The 18,938-nt window shown below is 44.7% G+C and overlaps 1 protein-coding gene across 1 annotated transcript in view; it reads left to right on the top strand.

Annotated features, from left to right (window-relative positions):
- Positions 1-18,938, top strand: part of LOC147729701 (dynein axonemal heavy chain 17-like) — a 1,258,223-nt gene that overhangs the window by 987,538 nt on the left and 251,747 nt on the right. Inside the window, exon 41 of the mRNA XM_086954021.1 lies at positions 11,925-12,016. Coding sequence (XP_086810147.1) covers positions 11,925-12,016 — 92 coding nt within the window. The remainder of the gene's footprint in view (positions 1-11,924; positions 12,017-18,938) is intronic.

Here is an 18,938-nt window from a genome sequence, read left to right as displayed (position 1 = left end):
AAAACAGAGGACAAGAGGCATTTGGCAAAATAGGATCAGATGGTTTAATTAAACACTTCGGCCAGCTGTTCAGCTTACTGAAACGGGTCTGGGGTATGTGTGAATGAACAATAAATCAGAGTGAGTTTTATAGCTAGAGATATCTAGCCGAGGATTCCTTAACTTTTGAATTCTCCCCAGGCGCCTGTCTGGATCCAGAATTTTTTTTGCAGTAACTCTGCATGCCGGGGGATGACGTAATACTGCTTCGTGATGGCGTCGACTGCTGCCATGACATCAGTGGAGCCCTATCAATCCCCTCTGGCACGTGGACGCCAGTTTCTTCCACACTGCAACGTGGATCTGGAGAAGCGATTCCCCACTTATTTTGTGTTCTGGTCTACTTCGATGCCTTTTTGCGCTAGGGAACAGTGTGCCTATGGCTTTGGGTTTTAAGTCATGTGAGACCTGTACTCGACATATGTCGGCTACGGATCCCCATCCCATCTGCATGTGCCGAGCACCACGACTCTAAGGAGTGTGATGCCTGTAAGCGGCTAAAGCCTAAGGCCTTGCGGGAAAGGCAGATGAAGTTCCTGCTGATGCGGCTCTAAAGGTCGGAGTCCAGAAGACATCGGTCTCCTTCCTGGTCTGAGGTTCCTGCCCGGGTCCGTTCAAGGAGCCCTTCCAGGATCAGTTCCTGTGGCGCCGCTCACCCAAGTCACGAAAATCACGTCGTAAGGGATCAAGATCACGGAGACCTTTGGCCTCATTGCGCCATGACGGGGTTGCAGGTTCCTCTTGTTCCTTCCCGGAGGATGTAGCACAAGAGTTGACCCCGAGCCTCCCTCCTTAGCTTTGAGCCAGGGAGACTATGATCCAGATGCAAGCATACTTTCATACCATGCAGGCCTTTTAAGGGTCCATGCCTCCCCCTCGAGCGCCTTCGGGACTCAATGAGGTAGAGGGTACTCTGACTTGAAACACGCCGGTGGGGTCTCCCTCAGCGCCGGTCGAAAACTTCGACTCTTTGCCTGGACTCATAACAGCGTCATTACACAGCCCAGTGTAGCTTCCAGTTGTGATGAGGTTGTATTGGAGGTGTTCAAGAACTGTACACGGTCATCAGGGACTGAGCTGGGGGAACACATTACAGGCAACAAAACACTTTCATAGAGCTTCACTAACCGATCTAGCTCTGGAAAATGCAATAATTGTGGTGAGGCTGCACGTCAGTGGATATTTAGTAATAAAGTAAATTATCAGGCAGGATAAAATTCTCTTCATAAATGTGACTTTGTGTGCGCAATCGCAAACAAAATGGGGTTTTGTGCCTCTAGGTTTTTCTTAAAACTACTCAAGTCTCCTTGCACTCTGCTGGAAGAAGTGAACACACACACCCTAACAAGAGGAGGGTGGGCGCATACTGCCTCCCATCCCAGCACTCAGCCCCGATACATCACAGTAAATGCAGTGCAAACATTCATAAGAATCAATATACAGAAATATATAAATATATACATATGTATTTTTTATAATTTTAAACTTATATAAAAATATACGCACACACACACATATATATATATATATATATATATATATATATATATATATATATATATATATATATATGTTCCTCAAAAAGCTCTCCAGTTTAAGGACGCCACTCCACAGGCAAGTTGGTTTTCAAACCCTTTTATTTGGGAAACTGCACACAACGTCCGATTTTACATTTCCCCAACGCGTTTCAAAGCACACCAGCTTCTTCCTCAGGGGGGGGCAGCATCCGGTGAATCACGGCGTCACAACTATTCTTTTCCCTTTAATGCATGCTTATCTCTAATGATGCATGCTGGTAGATGTGACCGTCAATCCCCTCCATTAGGGTCCGTGTTTTCTTTCACCAGTGATTAAAGTTGCTTTTAAATTCATTTCAACCTCAAATGGACTCCGGACCTGTGGTGCCTTTCCCTTTCCAAAACTGCCTCCACTGTTAATCACAGCCAGAATGTGGGCCGGCTGTGCAGACCTGCTTCTCCGCTGCTCGCAGGCGGTGCATCCTCCACGGCTGAGAAAACCGTGATTAAATGTTCCTCAAAAAGCTCTCCAGTTTAAGGACGCCACTCCACAGGCAAGTTGGTTTTCAAACCCTTTTATTTGGGAAACTGCACACAACGTCCGATTTTACATTTCCCCAACGCGTTTCAAAGCACACCAGCTTCTTCCTCAGGGGGGGGCAGCATCCGGTGAATCACGGCGTCACAACTATTCTTTTCCCTTTAATGCATGCTTATCTCTAATGATGCATGCTGGTAGATGTGACCGTCAATCCCCTCCATTAGGGTCCGTGTTTTCTTTCACCAGTGATTAAAGTTGCTTTTAAATTCATTTCAACCTCAAATGGACTCCGGACCTGTGGTGCCTTTCCCTTTCCAAAACTGCCTCCACTGTTAATCACAGCCAGAATGTGGGCCGGCTGTGCAGACCTGCTTCTCCGCTGCTCGCAGGCGGTGCATCCTCCACGGCTGAGAAAACCGTGATTAAATGTTCCTCAAAAAGCTCTCCAGTTTAAGGACGCCACTCCACAGGCAAGTTGGTTTTCAAACCCTTTTATTTGGGAAACTGCACACAACGTCCGATTTTACATTTCCCCAACGCGTTTCAAAGCACACCAGCTTCTTCCTCAGGGGGGGGCAGCATCCGGTGAATCACGGCGTCACAACTATTCTTTTCCCTTTAATGCATGCTTATCTCTAATGATGCATGCTGGTAGATGTGACCGTCAATCCCCTCCATTAGGGTCCGTGTTTTCTTTCACCAGTGATTAAAGTTGCTTTTAAATTCATTTCAACCTCAAATGGACTCCGGACCTGTGGTGCCTTTCCCTTTCCAAAACTGCCTCCACTGTTAATCACAGCCAGAATGTGGGCCGGCTGTGCAGACCTGCTTCTCCGCTGCTCGCAGGCGGTGCATCCTCCACGGCTGAGAAAACCGTGATTAAATGTTCCTCAAAAAGCTCTCCAGTTTAAGGACGCCACTCCACAGGCAAGTTGGTTTTCAAACCCTTTTATTTGGGAAACTGCACACAACGTCCGATTTTACATTTCCCCAACGCGTTTCAAAGCACACCAGCTTCTTCCTCAGGGGGGGGCAGCATCCGGTGAATCACGGCGTCACAACTATTCTTTTCCCTTTAATGCATGCTTATCTCTAATGATGCATGCTGGTAGATGTGACCGTCAATCCCCTCCATTAGGGTCCGTGTTTTCTTTCACCAGTGATTAAAGTTGCTTTTAAATTCATTTCAACCTCAAATGGACTCCGGACCTGTGGTGCCTTTCCCTTTCCAAAACTGCCTCCACTGTTAATCACAGCCAGAATGTGGGCCGGCTGTGCAGACCTGCTTCTCCGCTGCTCGCAGGCGGTGCATCCTCCACGGCTGAGAAAACCGTGATTAAATGTTCCTCAAAAAGCTCTCCAGTTTAAGGACGCCACTCCACAGGCAAGTTGGTTTTCAAACCCTTTTATTTGGGAAACTGCACACAACGTCCGATTTTACATTTCCCCAACGCGTTTCAAAGCACACCAGCTTCTTCCTCAGGGGGGGGCAGCATCCGGTGAATCACGGCGTCACAACTATTCTTTTCCCTTTAATGCATGCTTATCTCTAATGATGCATGCTGGTAGATGTGACCGTCAATCCCCTCCATTAGGGTCCGTGTTTTCTTTCACCAGTGATTAAAGTTGCTTTTAAATTCATTTCAACCTCAAATGGACTCCGGACCTGTGGTGCCTTTCCCTTTCCAAAACTGCCTCCACTGTTAATCACAGCCAGAATGTGGGCCGGCTGTGCAGACCTGCTTCTCCGCTGCTCGCAGGCGGTGCATCCTCCACGGCTGAGAAAACCGTGATTAAATGTTCCTCAAAAAGCTCTCCAGTTTAAGGACGCCACTCCACAGGCAAGTTGGTTTTCAAACCCTTTTATTTGGGAAACTGCACACAACGTCCGATTTTACATTTCCCCAACGCGTTTCAAAGCACACCAGCTTCTTCCTCAGGGGGGGGCAGCATCCGGTGAATCACGGCGTCACAACTATTCTTTTCCCTTTAATGCATGCTTATCTCTAATGATGCATGCTGGTAGATGTGACCGTCAATCCCCTCCATTAGGGTCCGTGTTTTCTTTCACCAGTGATTAAAGTTGCTTTTAAATTCATTTCAACCTCAAATGGACTCCGGACCTGTGGTGCCTTTCCCTTTCCAAAACTGCCTCCACTGTTAATCACAGCCAGAATGTGGGCCGGCTGTGCAGACCTGCTTCTCCGCTGCTCGCAGGCGGTGCATCCTCCACGGCTGAGAAAACCGTGATTAAATGTTCCTCAAAAAGCTCTCCAGTTTAAGGACGCCACTCCACAGGCAAGTTGGTTTTCAAACCCTTTTATTTGGGAAACTGCACACAACGTCCGATTTTACATTTCCCCAACGCGTTTCAAAGCACACCAGCTTCTTCCTCAGGGGGGGGCAGCATCCGGTGAATCACGGCGTCACAACTATTCTTTTCCCTTTAATGCATGCTTATCTCTAATGATGCATGCTGGTAGATGTGACCGTCAATCCCCTTGAGGAAGAAGCTGGTGTGCTTTGAAACGCGTTGGGGAAATGTAAAATCGGACGTTGTGTGCAGTTTCCCAAATAAAAGGGTTTGAAAACCAACTTGCCTGTGGAGTGGCGTCCTTAAACTGGAGAGCTTTTTGAGGAACATTTAATCACGGTTTTCTCAGCCGTGGAGGATGCACCGCCTGCGAGCAGCGGAGAAGCAGGTCTGCACAGCCGGCCCACATTCTGGCTGTGATTAACAGTGGAGGCAGTTTTGGAAAGGGAAAGGCACCACAGGTCCGGAGTCCATTTGAGGTTGAAATGAATTTAAAAGCAACTTTAATCACTGGTGAAAGAAAACACGGACCCTAATGGAGGGGATTGACGGTCACATCTACCAGCATGCATCATTAGAGATAAGCATGCATTAAAGGGAAAAGAATAGTTGTGACGCCGTGATTCACCGGATGCTGCCCCCCCCTGAGGAAGAAGCTGGTGTGCTTTGAAACGCGTTGGGGAAATGTAAAATCGGACGTTGTGTGCAGTTTCCCAAATAAAAGGGTTTGAAAACCAACTTGCCTGTGGAGTGGCGTCCTTAAACTGGAGAGCTTTTTGAGGAACATTTAATCACGGTTTTCTCAGCCGTGGAGGATGCACCGCCTGCGAGCAGCGGAGAAGCAGGTCTGCACAGCCGGCCCACATTCTGGCTGTGATTAACAGTGGAGGCAGTTTTGGAAAGGGAAAGGCACCACAGGTCCGGAGTCCATTTGAGGTTGAAATGAATTTAAAAGCAACTTTAATCACTGGTGAAAGAAAACACGGACCCTAATGGAGGGGATTGACGGTCACATCTACCAGCATGCATCATTAGAGATAAGCATGCATTAAAGGGAAAAGAATAGTTGTGACGCCGTGATTCACCGGATGCTGCCCCCCCCTGAGGAAGAAGCTGGTGTGCTTTGAAACGCGTTGGGGAAATGTAAAATCGGACGTTGTGTGCAGTTTCCCAAATAAAAGGGTTTGAAAACCAACTTGCCTGTGGAGTGGCGTCCTTAAACTGGAGAGCTTTTTGAGGAACATTTAATCACGGTTTTCTCAGCCGTGGAGGATGCACCGCCTGCGAGCAGCGGAGAAGCAGGTCTGCACAGCCGGCCCACATTCTGGCTGTGATTAACAGTGGAGGCAGTTTTGGAAAGGGAAAGGCACCACAGGTCCGGAGTCCATTTGAGGTTGAAATGAATTTAAAAGCAACTTTAATCACTGGTGAAAGAAAACACGGACCCTAATGGAGGGGATTGACGGTCACATCTACCAGCATGCATCATTAGAGATAAGCATGCATTAAAGGGAAAAGAATAGTTGTGACGCCGTGATTCACCGGATGCTGCCCCCCCCTGAGGAAGAAGCTGGTGTGCTTTGAAACGCGTTGGGGAAATGTAAAATCGGACGTTGTGTGCAGTTTCCCAAATAAAAGGGTTTGAAAACCAACTTGCCTGTGGAGTGGCGTCCTTAAACTGGAGAGCTTTTTGAGGAACATTTAATCACGGTTTTCTCAGCCGTGGAGGATGCACCGCCTGCGAGCAGCGGAGAAGCAGGTCTGCACAGCCGGCCCACATTCTGGCTGTGATTAACAGTGGAGGCAGTTTTGGAAAGGGAAAGGCACCACAGGTCCGGAGTCCATTTGAGGTTGAAATGAATTTAAAAGCAACTTTAATCACTGGTGAAAGAAAACACGGACCCTAATGGAGGGGATTGACGGTCACATCTACCAGCATGCATCATTAGAGATAAGCATGCATTAAAGGGAAAAGAATAGTTGTGACGCCGTGATTCACCGGATGCTGCCCCCCCCTGAGGAAGAAGCTGGTGTGCTTTGAAACGCGTTGGGGAAATGTAAAATCGGACGTTGTGTGCAGTTTCCCAAATAAAAGGGTTTGAAAACCAACTTGCCTGTGGAGTGGCGTCCTTAAACTGGAGAGCTTTTTGAGGAACATTTAATCACGGTTTTCTCAGCCGTGGAGGATGCACCGCCTGCGAGCAGCGGAGAAGCAGGTCTGCACAGCCGGCCCACATTCTGGCTGTGATTAACAGTGGAGGCAGTTTTGGAAAGGGAAAGGCACCACAGGTCCGGAGTCCATTTGAGGTTGAAATGAATTTAAAAGCAACTTTAATCACTGGTGAAAGAAAACACGGACCCTAATGGAGGGGATTGACGGTCACATCTACCAGCATGCATCATTAGAGATAAGCATGCATTAAAGGGAAAAGAATAGTTGTGACGCCGTGATTCACCGGATGCTGCCCCCCCCTGAGGAAGAAGCTGGTGTGCTTTGAAACGCGTTGGGGAAATGTAAAATCGGACGTTGTGTGCAGTTTCCCAAATAAAAGGGTTTGAAAACCAACTTGCCTGTGGAGTGGCGTCCTTAAACTGGAGAGCTTTTTGAGGAACATATATATATATATATATATATATATATATATATATATATATATTTATTACTTCCCACCCTATTTCCCTATAAACCCACAACCCGCTACAGAACTAAAACACTCAAAATGTAATTAAAATAAAATTGATAACTAATTTAACACATATACTAAAAAATATAAACAATATTTATACAAACAAATATATCACATACATTTAAAATATAAACTAAAATACATAACACTAAATGAAAAAACGATATTTTAAACAACTATATATTTGCAAACAATATTAATGACTTCTATATTTTTAAAAACTATGGGGATCATTACAATGGCGGTGATTACGATGGTTGATGCCATCGTAAGGCATTTCTGCGCCCGCCAAAGTACAATCGCGGGCGGTGTGCTGGCAGACACAAAGTCCGTCCGCCATTGGTCCGCCATAGGCAATAGTTACGATTGCCTGGCAGACCCACCCTGCATCAACAATATGGGGGCGGTGCCTAACAGGCACTGTCCGCCATATTATGATGCTGCCCCCCCACCAGCAGGTGTATGGCGGGGAAAACGCCATTCACAGGCTGGCAGGGTTTGCATTTAGGGGCCCCCCTTGTGTTGGGGGGGGGAGGTGGGTGTGCACAGGGTTGGTACCTATGGTACCCCCCTACACCTCCCTGCACCAGGTCACAGGCACCGTGTATTGCCTGCCACGTAGTGCTGGGAAATGCAAACAGTTACTTGTCAGAGATACATTATGCGACCGCAACGGTGGCAGTCGCATCCAGCCCTATAAATGATTTAGAGTTACAATGTGTACATTCATCGGACCCATCCTGTTTGCTATATTGTCCAATGTTGTCAACATTTTCTTACAAAGGCACAATTGTGCCAAAATGTAATAAAACAGAAACTTAAAACTGAATGAAGCACCTCTACAAAAACCAGAGTGAGTACAGTTTGCATTCGACTTACGGGTGGTCATGTTCAAACAGCCACAGATACCACTTTTTGCACCATTTTTAACACTAGCACGGGTCAAAGGTACCTCTTTACCCTTACTGCAACTAAAAGATATTTACGTTAAAGTCTCTAATGCTTTTTATTTAACAATAAAGTGAGGAGTTAAAATTCCCAATTTAATGTACATTGTGTAAGCCAAGAATGGTTTGATCAATTTTACTTTCTGGCCGCCTTCTGCCCAATTCTCTAAAATGCACCACTTCCTGCTGTCACCACTGAAGTTTTTGTTAATGCTTCCTGCATCCTGCTTTTTGATCATGCCAAGTGGCATATGTGGCTCTGCAGTGGGATCTAATGCTCAGTGGACCCAGAACCAAGGAAACCTGACAGATTCTATTCAGGTTTCCAGAGATCAGTAGGGTTTCTGCTCAACTGCAATTGAATTGGACCACTGGCAAACACCTCACCTAGAGCTGGCGTTGATGACAAGTGCATCACTACCAGGATGGGGAGGTAAGCTGAAAGAGGTTAGAGATCCGAGAAATTTGGTCTCCGACAGAGACCTATCTCCACATCAACCAGTTGGAGTTGTGGGCCATCCGCTGTGCGTTCAGAGTTTTCCTGCTGTCCATCAAGGGGAGGCTGGTTCATGTCCTCAAGGATAACACTATCGCCATGTGGTATTGCAACAAGCTGGGCTGGGTGGGATCGTGGGCCCTGTGCCAAGATGCCTTCGCCCTTGGGGCTGGCTGACCCGTCAGGGCATTTCCATGATAGTGTACTACCTGGTGGAATCTTTAAATGCTAGGGTGAACAAACTCAGCCAGTGACACCTAGCAGATCATAAGTGGCAATTACACCGGGAGGTCACACATGATGTCTTCCTGCACCGGGGAGAACCGTGGCTCGATCTCTTTGCTCCTGTCGAGAACACGTTTGTGCAATGAAGTTCCCAAGAAGGCTTTCTCTCATAGAGCATTCCACCTAGAATGGAGCACAGCAGTTGTGTGTGCCTCCCCACTGCTCCTCCCTAGCTGTATTGTCATTTATCTTCTTATTGGCCCAGCAAGGACTTCCATTTGTGCTGTTAAAGGTTATTTGCTGGCCCTTTCAGCCTTTTTGCGTTTAATGGACCAGTCTAATCACCTGTTATGATGAGGTTTAATTTCTTAAAGGCTTAGTTCAAAGGTTTCCTCCTAAACTCTTCAGGATGCAAGATTGGAATTTTCATTTAGTCCTTACTTTTCTTCTGTGCCCAATTTTGATCTGCTGCACAGCTGCCTTTTATGTTTCCTGACTCCAAAGTCGGTCTTTTTCATGGTTATAACTTTCAGAGCAGCCACCATACACCATCTTCTTTCAGGACAAACTGGTGCTGAGGATTAGGGTGGTTGTTCTACAAAAGGGTGTTCGATCGAAAAAGAGCGTTGAGTTTTTTCATTAGTCACAGAAAAGATTATTGGGTTGACAATCATCCCTATGTGGGGTTCTCTGGGCAAAGAAAGAAAAAAAGTGTAGAATGGACTTTGTTATGTTATGTTATGTTTGTGCTTCTAAAGCGCAACATTCATCCGAGCAGGATATCACGGCGCTAAGATTGAGCAGCAAACTATGAGCAATTGCTAGAGGCTAATATTTATTCTATTTTAGGGAATAGTGCAGTTTTTAATTTTTTCCTGAAAGTGGGGTAACAATCCATACACCGTAGATCTATAGGCAGATCATTCCAACAATTGGCGGCTAGGTGCGAAAAGGCACGTCCACCCATCCTAGATCGTTTTACTTGTGTAGTGACTTCTTTGGCTGTGGCTTGTGAACGTAAGTTCCGAGCTGGTGCATAAAACTTGATTCTATTCCGCAGAATGTTAGGACCAGTATTATGCAAAGTTTTGTGAGCAATGCATAGCATTTTAAAAGATGCTCTTTGCCTCATGGGCAGCCAGTGTAACGCTCTCAAGCAGTTTGTAGCAGAATCGTACTTTTTCTTGTCGCAGACAGCTTTGGCTGCCGCGTTCTGGACAAGCTGTAGTTTTGAAAATAGATAGTCTGCCATACCGACAAACAGCGAGTTGCCGTAGTCCAGCCTACTAATCAGTAATGACTGGACTAAAATCTGTCTGCATTCAATCGGAATCCAAGGAAAAACGCGTTTCAGCATTTTTAATATGGCAAATCCTTTGCCACATATTGTGGTAACATGGTGATTCATAGATAAAGTAGTGTCCATATAGATTCCCAGGTTTCTAGCGGTCAGGGTTGGGTTAGGTGGAGTGCCTAAAGTATTTGGCCACCAAGAATTGTCCCAGAGCTGTTTGGATCCGCTGAATAAAAGAATTTCTGACTTGTCTGCATTTAATTTCAAGTAGTGACCATGCATCCAATTAAATAGCTCTGACAAACAATTATGCAGCCTATTTTTGGCGTCCTCTTCGTCATTAAGGGTTACCATCAGTTGTGTATCGTCAACGTATGAGCAAATATTGATACCCCATTTTTTGCCAATAGACGCCAGAGAGGATACATAAACATTAAACAATATCGGGCTTAATGTTGCTCCCTGTGGCACCCCATATTTGATCTTCCGAGAAGTGGAGGTAAAATTTCCTGAACAGATAGACTGGGATCTATTTGAAAGAAAAGATTCCAGCCAATTCAGGGCTTTGTCTTGTATTCCTTTAGCAGCCAGAATATTTATTAACAGATTGCAGGATACCGTATCAAACGCCGCTGATAAGTCTAGTAATATCAGGGCGACCGTTTTTCCTTTATCAATCTGCATTCGAATATCGTCCGTCACAGCAAGAAGCGTTGTCTCAGTACTGTTATTAGATCTGAAACCAGTCTGAGAAATGTCCAGCAAATTGTTAGTTTCCAAAATATTTGACAACTGTTTAGTTACCAATCTTTCCAAAACCTTTGATAGATATGGTAGCTGTGAGATGGGGCGATAGTTAGCCGGGTCGATTACATCCGCACCGGCTTTTTTTAATAGTGATATTACTGCTGCATTTTTCCAGACTTCTGGGAATTCAGCTTGATCTGGGGACAAATTGAGAGCTTTCGTTACTGCTGGACAAATGACGGGTGTAAATTGAGAGAAAATATGGTGTGGACAAACATCCCATGGGGATCCTGACTTGATTTCTAACATAGCCTTGCTAACTTCTTCTTCAGAAAAAGGGCCGAAAGTAGCACAGCTAGCCTGCAGGGTGGGATCAACGTAATACTCTACATGATCCTGGCTATTGTTTACAAAGAAAGCATAGATTTTATCTATTTTTTCACTAAAAAAGTTACTAATTTTAGAGTTGTTCTCCTGTGAGGGAGTCAAATTTAGGTGAGGCTAGGGGGGGTAAAAACTTCTTTTACTATTTTAAAAAGCTCCTTGGAGGAGTTTCTATTGTCTAGTATCTTTTGCGAAAAATAATCTTTCTTTGCTTTCCGTATAGCTGAATTGTATACTTTCAGCTGGTGTTTATAAGTAGCTCTGTCTTCGGGCATTTTACTTAATCTCCATTTATGTTCCAGTGTGGTACATTTTCTTTTAGCAACCGTTAGGTCTGGACCATACCATTTCTCAGAAATTTTTCGTTTGTCCAGGTAGATAGTCCTCTACATTAACCGCTTACGCATGGTGCAAATTTTCTCGCTGTGCGGGGTTTTAATTAGTGGGCAGGATTCGGACTGCCCAGGCCGTCGTCAGCACACACCCACCATAACGTCGGACGGAAGCACACAAGGAGTTTAGATCTGCTGCAAATTAGCCAAGAAGGAGTCTCCAGAAGAAGTGCCTGTTCTGGATATTTTAGGCATGTAATTTGTAGTAAGATTCACCTTGTGTCAAGTAGGCCATGTTTCCTGTAAAGTATTCAAATGAACTGTGCTTGGTTGGCAGTAGTAGAACATTCAATTGAAAAGAGAACACTCTTGGATCACACTCTCCACCTATTTTTCCACAGAGTCTCATAAGGAGGAGAACCATTTTTGCGTTTGGCTTACAACTGAACCTGGAGGGCCAATCCCACAACATTTCTTAAAGAGCCTTAAGAAGGTTAGTGCTGTTCTAAAATGCCATATCAAATATTGGTTGGTATGGTAACAATGATATGATGAAGATATAAAAACAATGAAAATGTCTGAGTGAGGAATAATGGAGATTAGCAAATATATAATTGTTATGCTGAAACAGTGCATTATATGTTATTAACCATCTCTTGGGTGCTAATATTAACTCATTAATCCCTTCATTGTAATCCAAAAGAAAAATAAACAGGAGACTACATATATATAGAGTGAATGTACAGTCTTTGCAACATGACTCCATTTCAGATAATTGTGCTCCTGCTGATTAAATGTAGAATGTGGTAAAAGTGAGCGGGCTCTATCAGGCCTCAAATACGAGTTGCACCGAACTGGGGAGGGGGGGCATGGGGGGGGGATAGAAACCTTGAATATCAAATTAACAGTCCCATTTAGCACCTACTTTTTCGATCATTTCACTGAGATCTTGAAATGCAAGCACACTACTGAGCACATATTTTCCTTCATCAAATCTTTGTTTCTTAAATTAAGGAAACTAGGACAAAGCTCAATGAATGAATGACAGGTTCCGGACTGGACTGAAGCTTCTGTCTTGAGTTTGGTGCTCCTTACTTCTTGATTAGCTGCCTCCTATCACCAGGGGGCACCTACTCAGAGCAAACAATGCATAGTATGCAGAGGTCGTAAGACAGTTCACAAGGGAGAAAAAAGCCTGAAGGGTAAAAACATCCAGTGGTAAATGGAAGAAGTTATGTTATGTTATGGTATTGTGTCTTATAAGGCGCAACAGCTTCCCTAGCAAAGGGGCGTCCCGGCGCTGGTAGGAAAGGACTGACGTAACAACAGAACAAGCACAGACTAAGATGAAGGGAAAAGAAAAGTTTTAATAGCCTTCCTAAATTCTAAATAATTATTGAGGCCATGAATCTGCACAGGGAGTGTATTCCATAAAGTGGCAGCTCTGTAGTGAAAGGAGAGGCCACTGGCGCAAACTCTTCGTATCCGAGGAACCACTAACAGATGCTGGCCCTGTGAGCGAAGGAGCGGTGGTGGGGTATAAGGCGAAAGAAGGTTGGCCAGAATAGAAGGCGTGGCCGATTTCAAAACCTTAAAGGAAGTACATAGGGCTTCAAATTCTATACGCCTGGCCACAGTGTAACCAATGAAGACGGCGGATGGCGCTGGACACAGAGCAAAACGTGTGCAGACCTAGAAGTGTTCTTGCTGCTGCATTCTGTGCCCTTTGCAACCTCAGAATCTCCACCTTTTTGGACCCTAGATAAAGGGAGCAGGCATAATCCAGTCTGGACAAAACCATTGCCTTAATAACGACCTAACGCGTTGATGCGTCAAAGTAGCCAAGCAATGGGCTGAGCCCCAGTAGAAGTCCAAAACAGGTCCCTGCTGTTTTTTTTAGTTTGGACTCGAAAGTTTAAAGATGAGTCCAACCAGACCCCTGAATTTGTTACTGCTTGTTTGGGGGGGGGGGGCATACCCAAGCTGGCTGGCCACCATAGATCACTCCACAGACCATGGTCCCTACCTACTAACAGTACCTCTTACTTGTTGGAATTCAGTTGGAGGCAGTTAGCGGTCATCCACTTGTCTACTGCCGCAAGGTCACCCTGAAACTTAAGGGCATCCTGCTCGATGTTATTAGAGAGCGCCACCACCAGCTGAGTATTGTCGCGTTCTAATCTAGGACCCTGATCGATACTGTGACCTTATGCCCCTATATATATCCCTTTGTACCCCTATATTGGCATAACCGATCAAATGCAATATTCAGAAACTAGTGTCTGGCCTCACACGAACAGAGCCACATTTCAGAATCGCTTCCTCTGCAACTTCCTTTGCAGCTCATTAGTGCAAATGACACAGCGGAGGCCACTATCTAAGATTCCTAGATTACACTCCGAGTTCTTCAACAAGATAAAAACTCAGCAACCTGGGAAAGCCCCGCTTCCTATGTTTTGATTAGTAATAGAACTCTAATGAGCACTGAGAGACGATCACTTCCTAGTGACATCTTTATTGACGTCTTATGTCCAAAAACTTACGTCAAACCAGGCACCTTTCAGGTATAAATATTACCAACGTTGCATTAAGCAAATGCTGATGATACCATCGCTGATGCAGCTGATCCTAACACGGCTGCTACTATCGCTACTGCTATCGCTGCTAACGAGCGAACGATGGTGTGGTGAACACAGGAGCTGAACAGCTGTCCCCCTTCAGAGCCCAGCAGACGCAAGTTGCCCGCGGACGCTGCCCCTCCTCCTCTTCCTCGACGCGCTGAGAGAGATGCTGTCTTTTCTCCTGCCGAGAAAATCCAGCTCCGGCGTTTCCAGCCTACTCTTGCGAGTGACTGGGATATCGAGTCCCCTGAAGGAGATACAAGCCCTCCAACATTCTATTCCAGAGGTATGGTGTTGGTGTGGAGAAGTGTGGCTCAGTGGAGAAGTGTGGCTCACTGGTTAGAGCAGGCAGACCCTGAAGCAGAGGTCAGACCCGGGACCAGGGTTCGATTCCCGACGCGGCAGGGTGTTGAGCTCAAATGTCCACGTACTCGATAATTCTCGCATCGGTGCCTGACCTAAACATGGGTTCACACTCTGCAACACTGGGCATTAAGCTTGCTTAATCTCCACAACGGCCCCCCGCGGCGGGATGCCTGGCTTTCACCTTGGGGATGCCCTGTAGGGGCTATCTCACAGGAAAAAACTAGGACGGGTTCCCAAGGCAAGCGCGGAGATACCCCTTCGGGGGTCGATTCTGGCGCTATATAAGAAATGTAATAATAATAATAATAGAGAGAATTCTTGAAGCAACCCTTGGCAAAACCAACTTAACTAAAGTTACTTACTTACTCCCTCCCAAGTATTAGGCTTAGGTCAGGTAGTTAGAAGCACCAGTTGAGTACGTTAGCTAATGTATATATGAATGTATATATGTTTTATTCATTTTAAAACATTGTATGGCTAAGAAACCATATCAATGCTTTTACAGTATTATTTCGCACTACTCATTTTACTGTACGCACTTTTTATAATAACAAGTCTTGCAATTGTGGCAATTCATTTCTCTTGTATGAGAAGAAAGACTGTTCAATAAATAATACCTTTTATTGAAAACGCCCCGTCTCTCTATTCTCTACATATTGTGAAAGTAATCTGCACAACAACTGACTGAGTAAAATAACTGTCTATTGTTTCACACGACGCTAGAGATTGACTCTTATCTGAGGAGCAAAGTTGTCATGTTGCACGGTTGTTGGAAAACTGAATCCCTTCTTGGCTGTGCCAGGGAAGCTGATCACTTCCTATTCAGTCAAGAAAGTTTCCAGTGACCTCTGAGCTAGTTGGTAACAAACCCAATTAAGTTTAGCATAGTCAGTAGAGGCCTGGAAGATCCGCACTTCTACGTCGATACTACTGTTTATATTATTCCAATGCGCAGGGCCTATTGGGAAAATAGGAACTACACTACATGGCGCCCAATGTTTGGTAAGGCGATAAACTAACGCAAGAAGTTAGAGTAACTCAGTCGTGCATTTTTCACACAGACCCCTTTCTCCCGTAAATACTCCAATAGACGTCTGGAGTGGGTGAAAGGTTAAAATCCACCCGACCTCAGTAGGAAGAGATTCCTATGTAAAGCTCTGGTTTATTTAACGTTGAAGGATACAGTGTTCCAAAATATTGTGCACCTAATCTTTGTCTCCTTGGAGACCTGCTCTGCAAAACCTGCATTTATAAAATGTCAGTAGAAAACAACGGAACTAATGTCGCAGTAGATGCGACTCAGCAGGGTCCCGACGGGACTACTGAACCGGGTGCGATAATCATCCCGGCACATTTAAGAAAATCTATAACGTCAAAACTTATAGAAAATGGACTGACCACACAAGGTGGCACAGTCGTCTTCGTGATAGAGGCACACGAAAATCGGCAGACAGAGGTATTCTATTCATGGATAAAATTTCCAGCGGCAAACGCCGCAACACACGAGTTCCACTATTACAAAATAGGGGATCCACCAGGAGAGTACGCTCCTTTCGAGGAGATTGAAATCTCATTAAAATTCCAAGAGCACCTGCTCTGGTTTAATGGCGCCCTAAAACATAATGATCATATTACCAGGCTCGGTCCACTAGGTAGACCAGGAGCAACGTGGCCGGTTCTAGCCAGCTACACACCACATCCGGACATTGATAAAATGTCTAGAGAAGAACTTTTAGTACAGCTAAAAACATTAATCAAAATACCTAGGCAATTAGTCCAATATGTAATGCGGACTGCTACAGTCCAATCAGCTGTTAATGTTCCACAGCTGACCCCTCATCAGGGGAACACAAATAAAATTACACCACAGAACATACAATCATGTCTTGGTAAAACACCAGTAAAACGGGAACAAATTCCTTTCTGGTTAGCGCAGAAAATCACTCAAATAGAGGCAGTATTTCCGAATACTACCCCTATTGAGAAACACAGGATCCTAACCATCTGCCTTCCTATGGGGGTCGCACCACACGTGGAGGACTGTGACACTTGGGGTACAGTCTTTGCTTGCATTTACACAAAAACACATGGTGTTCCGTCTATGGCGGTAATACCAGATGTGCTAAAACAGATTCAGAATGAATACGGTCCAGAACCTGCTTTAACTCTTGGTATGAAATTACTGAAAGACTTCAAGCAGGTCTCGGCTATATTACTAGCCAATATAAAAGGAGAAGCAGCATCTGTGGCGATCCGCCAGAAGTTGAAGGAAACAGATATAACAGATCAACCAATTGAGCTTGCCAGAATCATAGAGAAATCCTATGAAGAATTAGGTAGAGACAGCTTGGGTGGGAAACCAGTAAAGCCCCAACTACTCGAAAATCCTGAAAAATTATTTATTAAAAATTATTCAAACACTCCTAAAAAGAGCTGGGATGGAAATAAACAATCCACTCCCAAGGAAAAAGTTTTCCAGTCCAGAGGAAGGTCTCCTCGACGGAGGGAAAGAACTCGAGAACACCAGTCTCCCCAGAGGGAGCCCTCTGAGAAAAGATATAACATTAGAAATAGGGATAATTTGAAAAAACCTGATAGATATCAAAGTATTGATACACATCCCTCTCGATCTTTTTCGCAGAAATCGGAAAGAAGAGGACAGTCAGACCCAGGAGAGCACACCAAGTCCAAAGACAAGGAACCTGCTCAGAGTAAAAAATCTCAATTTCCGAAAAAGAAGGTAGCCAGTATTAGAGTAATCAACCATGCCGAGAATACTGAGGACACAGTTGAAAAACGGGGAGTGGGCACAGACAATGTTAGACAGTGCAGCAGAAATCAGTATAGCCCGCAATATCCTGATGAGTCATCTGGAGACTGTGGACACGAATGAATACATTCAGGTTGAAACTGCCGACACCAGAGTTAGCGTGCCCCATAAGATATACGAAATAACATTGCGTATAGAGGGTGATAAGACTAGGAAAATAAGAGGTCTATTTTGGGATAAACTCTCAAAAGGTTATGATATTCTGTTAGCTGAAAAAGATTGGCCCCCAGAGTTTGTCAGGGAGTGCCCTCGTGGCGAAGAAATGATTATGCCTGCCTTCTCGAATCACATTCCGATTAACAAAAAATATACTTGTCCAAGGAAATGGGCAGTGGCCCAGGCACCGGCATTATATAAAAATCAAGTAGGATGGGATGAGGACTCTCCTCCTCACAAAATCCAGTTAAAAAGTCAACCGACTGCACAAAGGCAGTATCCCATTAAGCAAGAAGCTAAAAAACAAGTCAGGGAGATTTTAGATCAACTTGAATACCAGGGGGTGATTGAAACATGCACCTCTCAAAAGAACAATCCTTTGTTTCCTGTCTCCAAACCAGACAATTCATATCTAGTTTTGGACTACAGACACCTTAATGCATGTTGCAAAACTTTTGCAGTACAAAATTTGCATAGTGCTCCACTAATGAATAACATAGTTAGGAAAAAATATAAAACAACATTAGACATATCTAATGGTTTCTTTTGTCAAAACATTGCACCAGAAAGCAGATACTTGACCGCTTTCTCAGTAATGGGGTCACAGAAAAATTTCTGTAGGCTCCCACAGGGATTCAAGAACAGCCCAGGACTATTCTCAGCTAGAGTAACAGAGTTACTACAAATGTATGATGATGAGGCATTATCTTACGTAGATGATATCTATCCCACAGACGACGACTTGGAGACTCACTTGAAAAGAGTGAACACCATTATACTTGGGTTCGCATCAGAGGGTTACAAATTCAACTTTAGAAAGTCCCGAATTGCCCATCTGACAGTATTATTTTTAGGATACGAATTATCAAGTGAAGGAAAAAGCCTAGCGGACAACTTCTTAGAGAAGTGCGCTGTGCTCCAAGCTCCAAAAACGCTGAAGAACTTACAATCGATTCTAGGTTTTCTGAATTTCGGAAGAACTTACATTCTAAATTACGCGGAGAGAGTTAAACCTCTCTACGAACTAATTAAACCTGATTTTAAACAAATCAATTGGACTCAAAAACACACAGAAATTTTGAGATCACTGCAAACAGACATGTTAGCAAAAACAAAATTAGAAACACGTGACAGCACACGCAATCTTGTAATCCGAGTCATCCCAGGAAGATGCGGATTCACGTACCTAACCTCTAATGAGGGAGAAAAGGTACCAATTTCAATTAAATCTCACTTGTACACACAAGCGGAAAAAACATTCAGTCACACAGAAAATACTGTGAAAACAGTGAAAACTGCAATAGCAAATGAACGAGAGCTAGCACATGGCAAAAGGATTAATATCCTCACAGCGGAATCCGCCTTCGAGGCGCTATTCAGCCCCGTAAACCTGCCTACAGTGTCACTGGATCCGAAATGGATACAGTGTATAAATTCTCTTG

Source organism: Lissotriton vulgaris, chromosome 2_1 (assembly GCF_964263255.1).
Source record: "Lissotriton vulgaris chromosome 2_1, aLisVul1.2, whole genome shotgun sequence".
NCBI lineage: Eukaryota > Metazoa > Chordata > Amphibia > Caudata > Salamandridae > Lissotriton > Lissotriton vulgaris.
The sequence above is the reverse complement of the archived record's forward strand: the minus strand, read 5'-3'. Positions and strand labels throughout refer to the sequence as shown.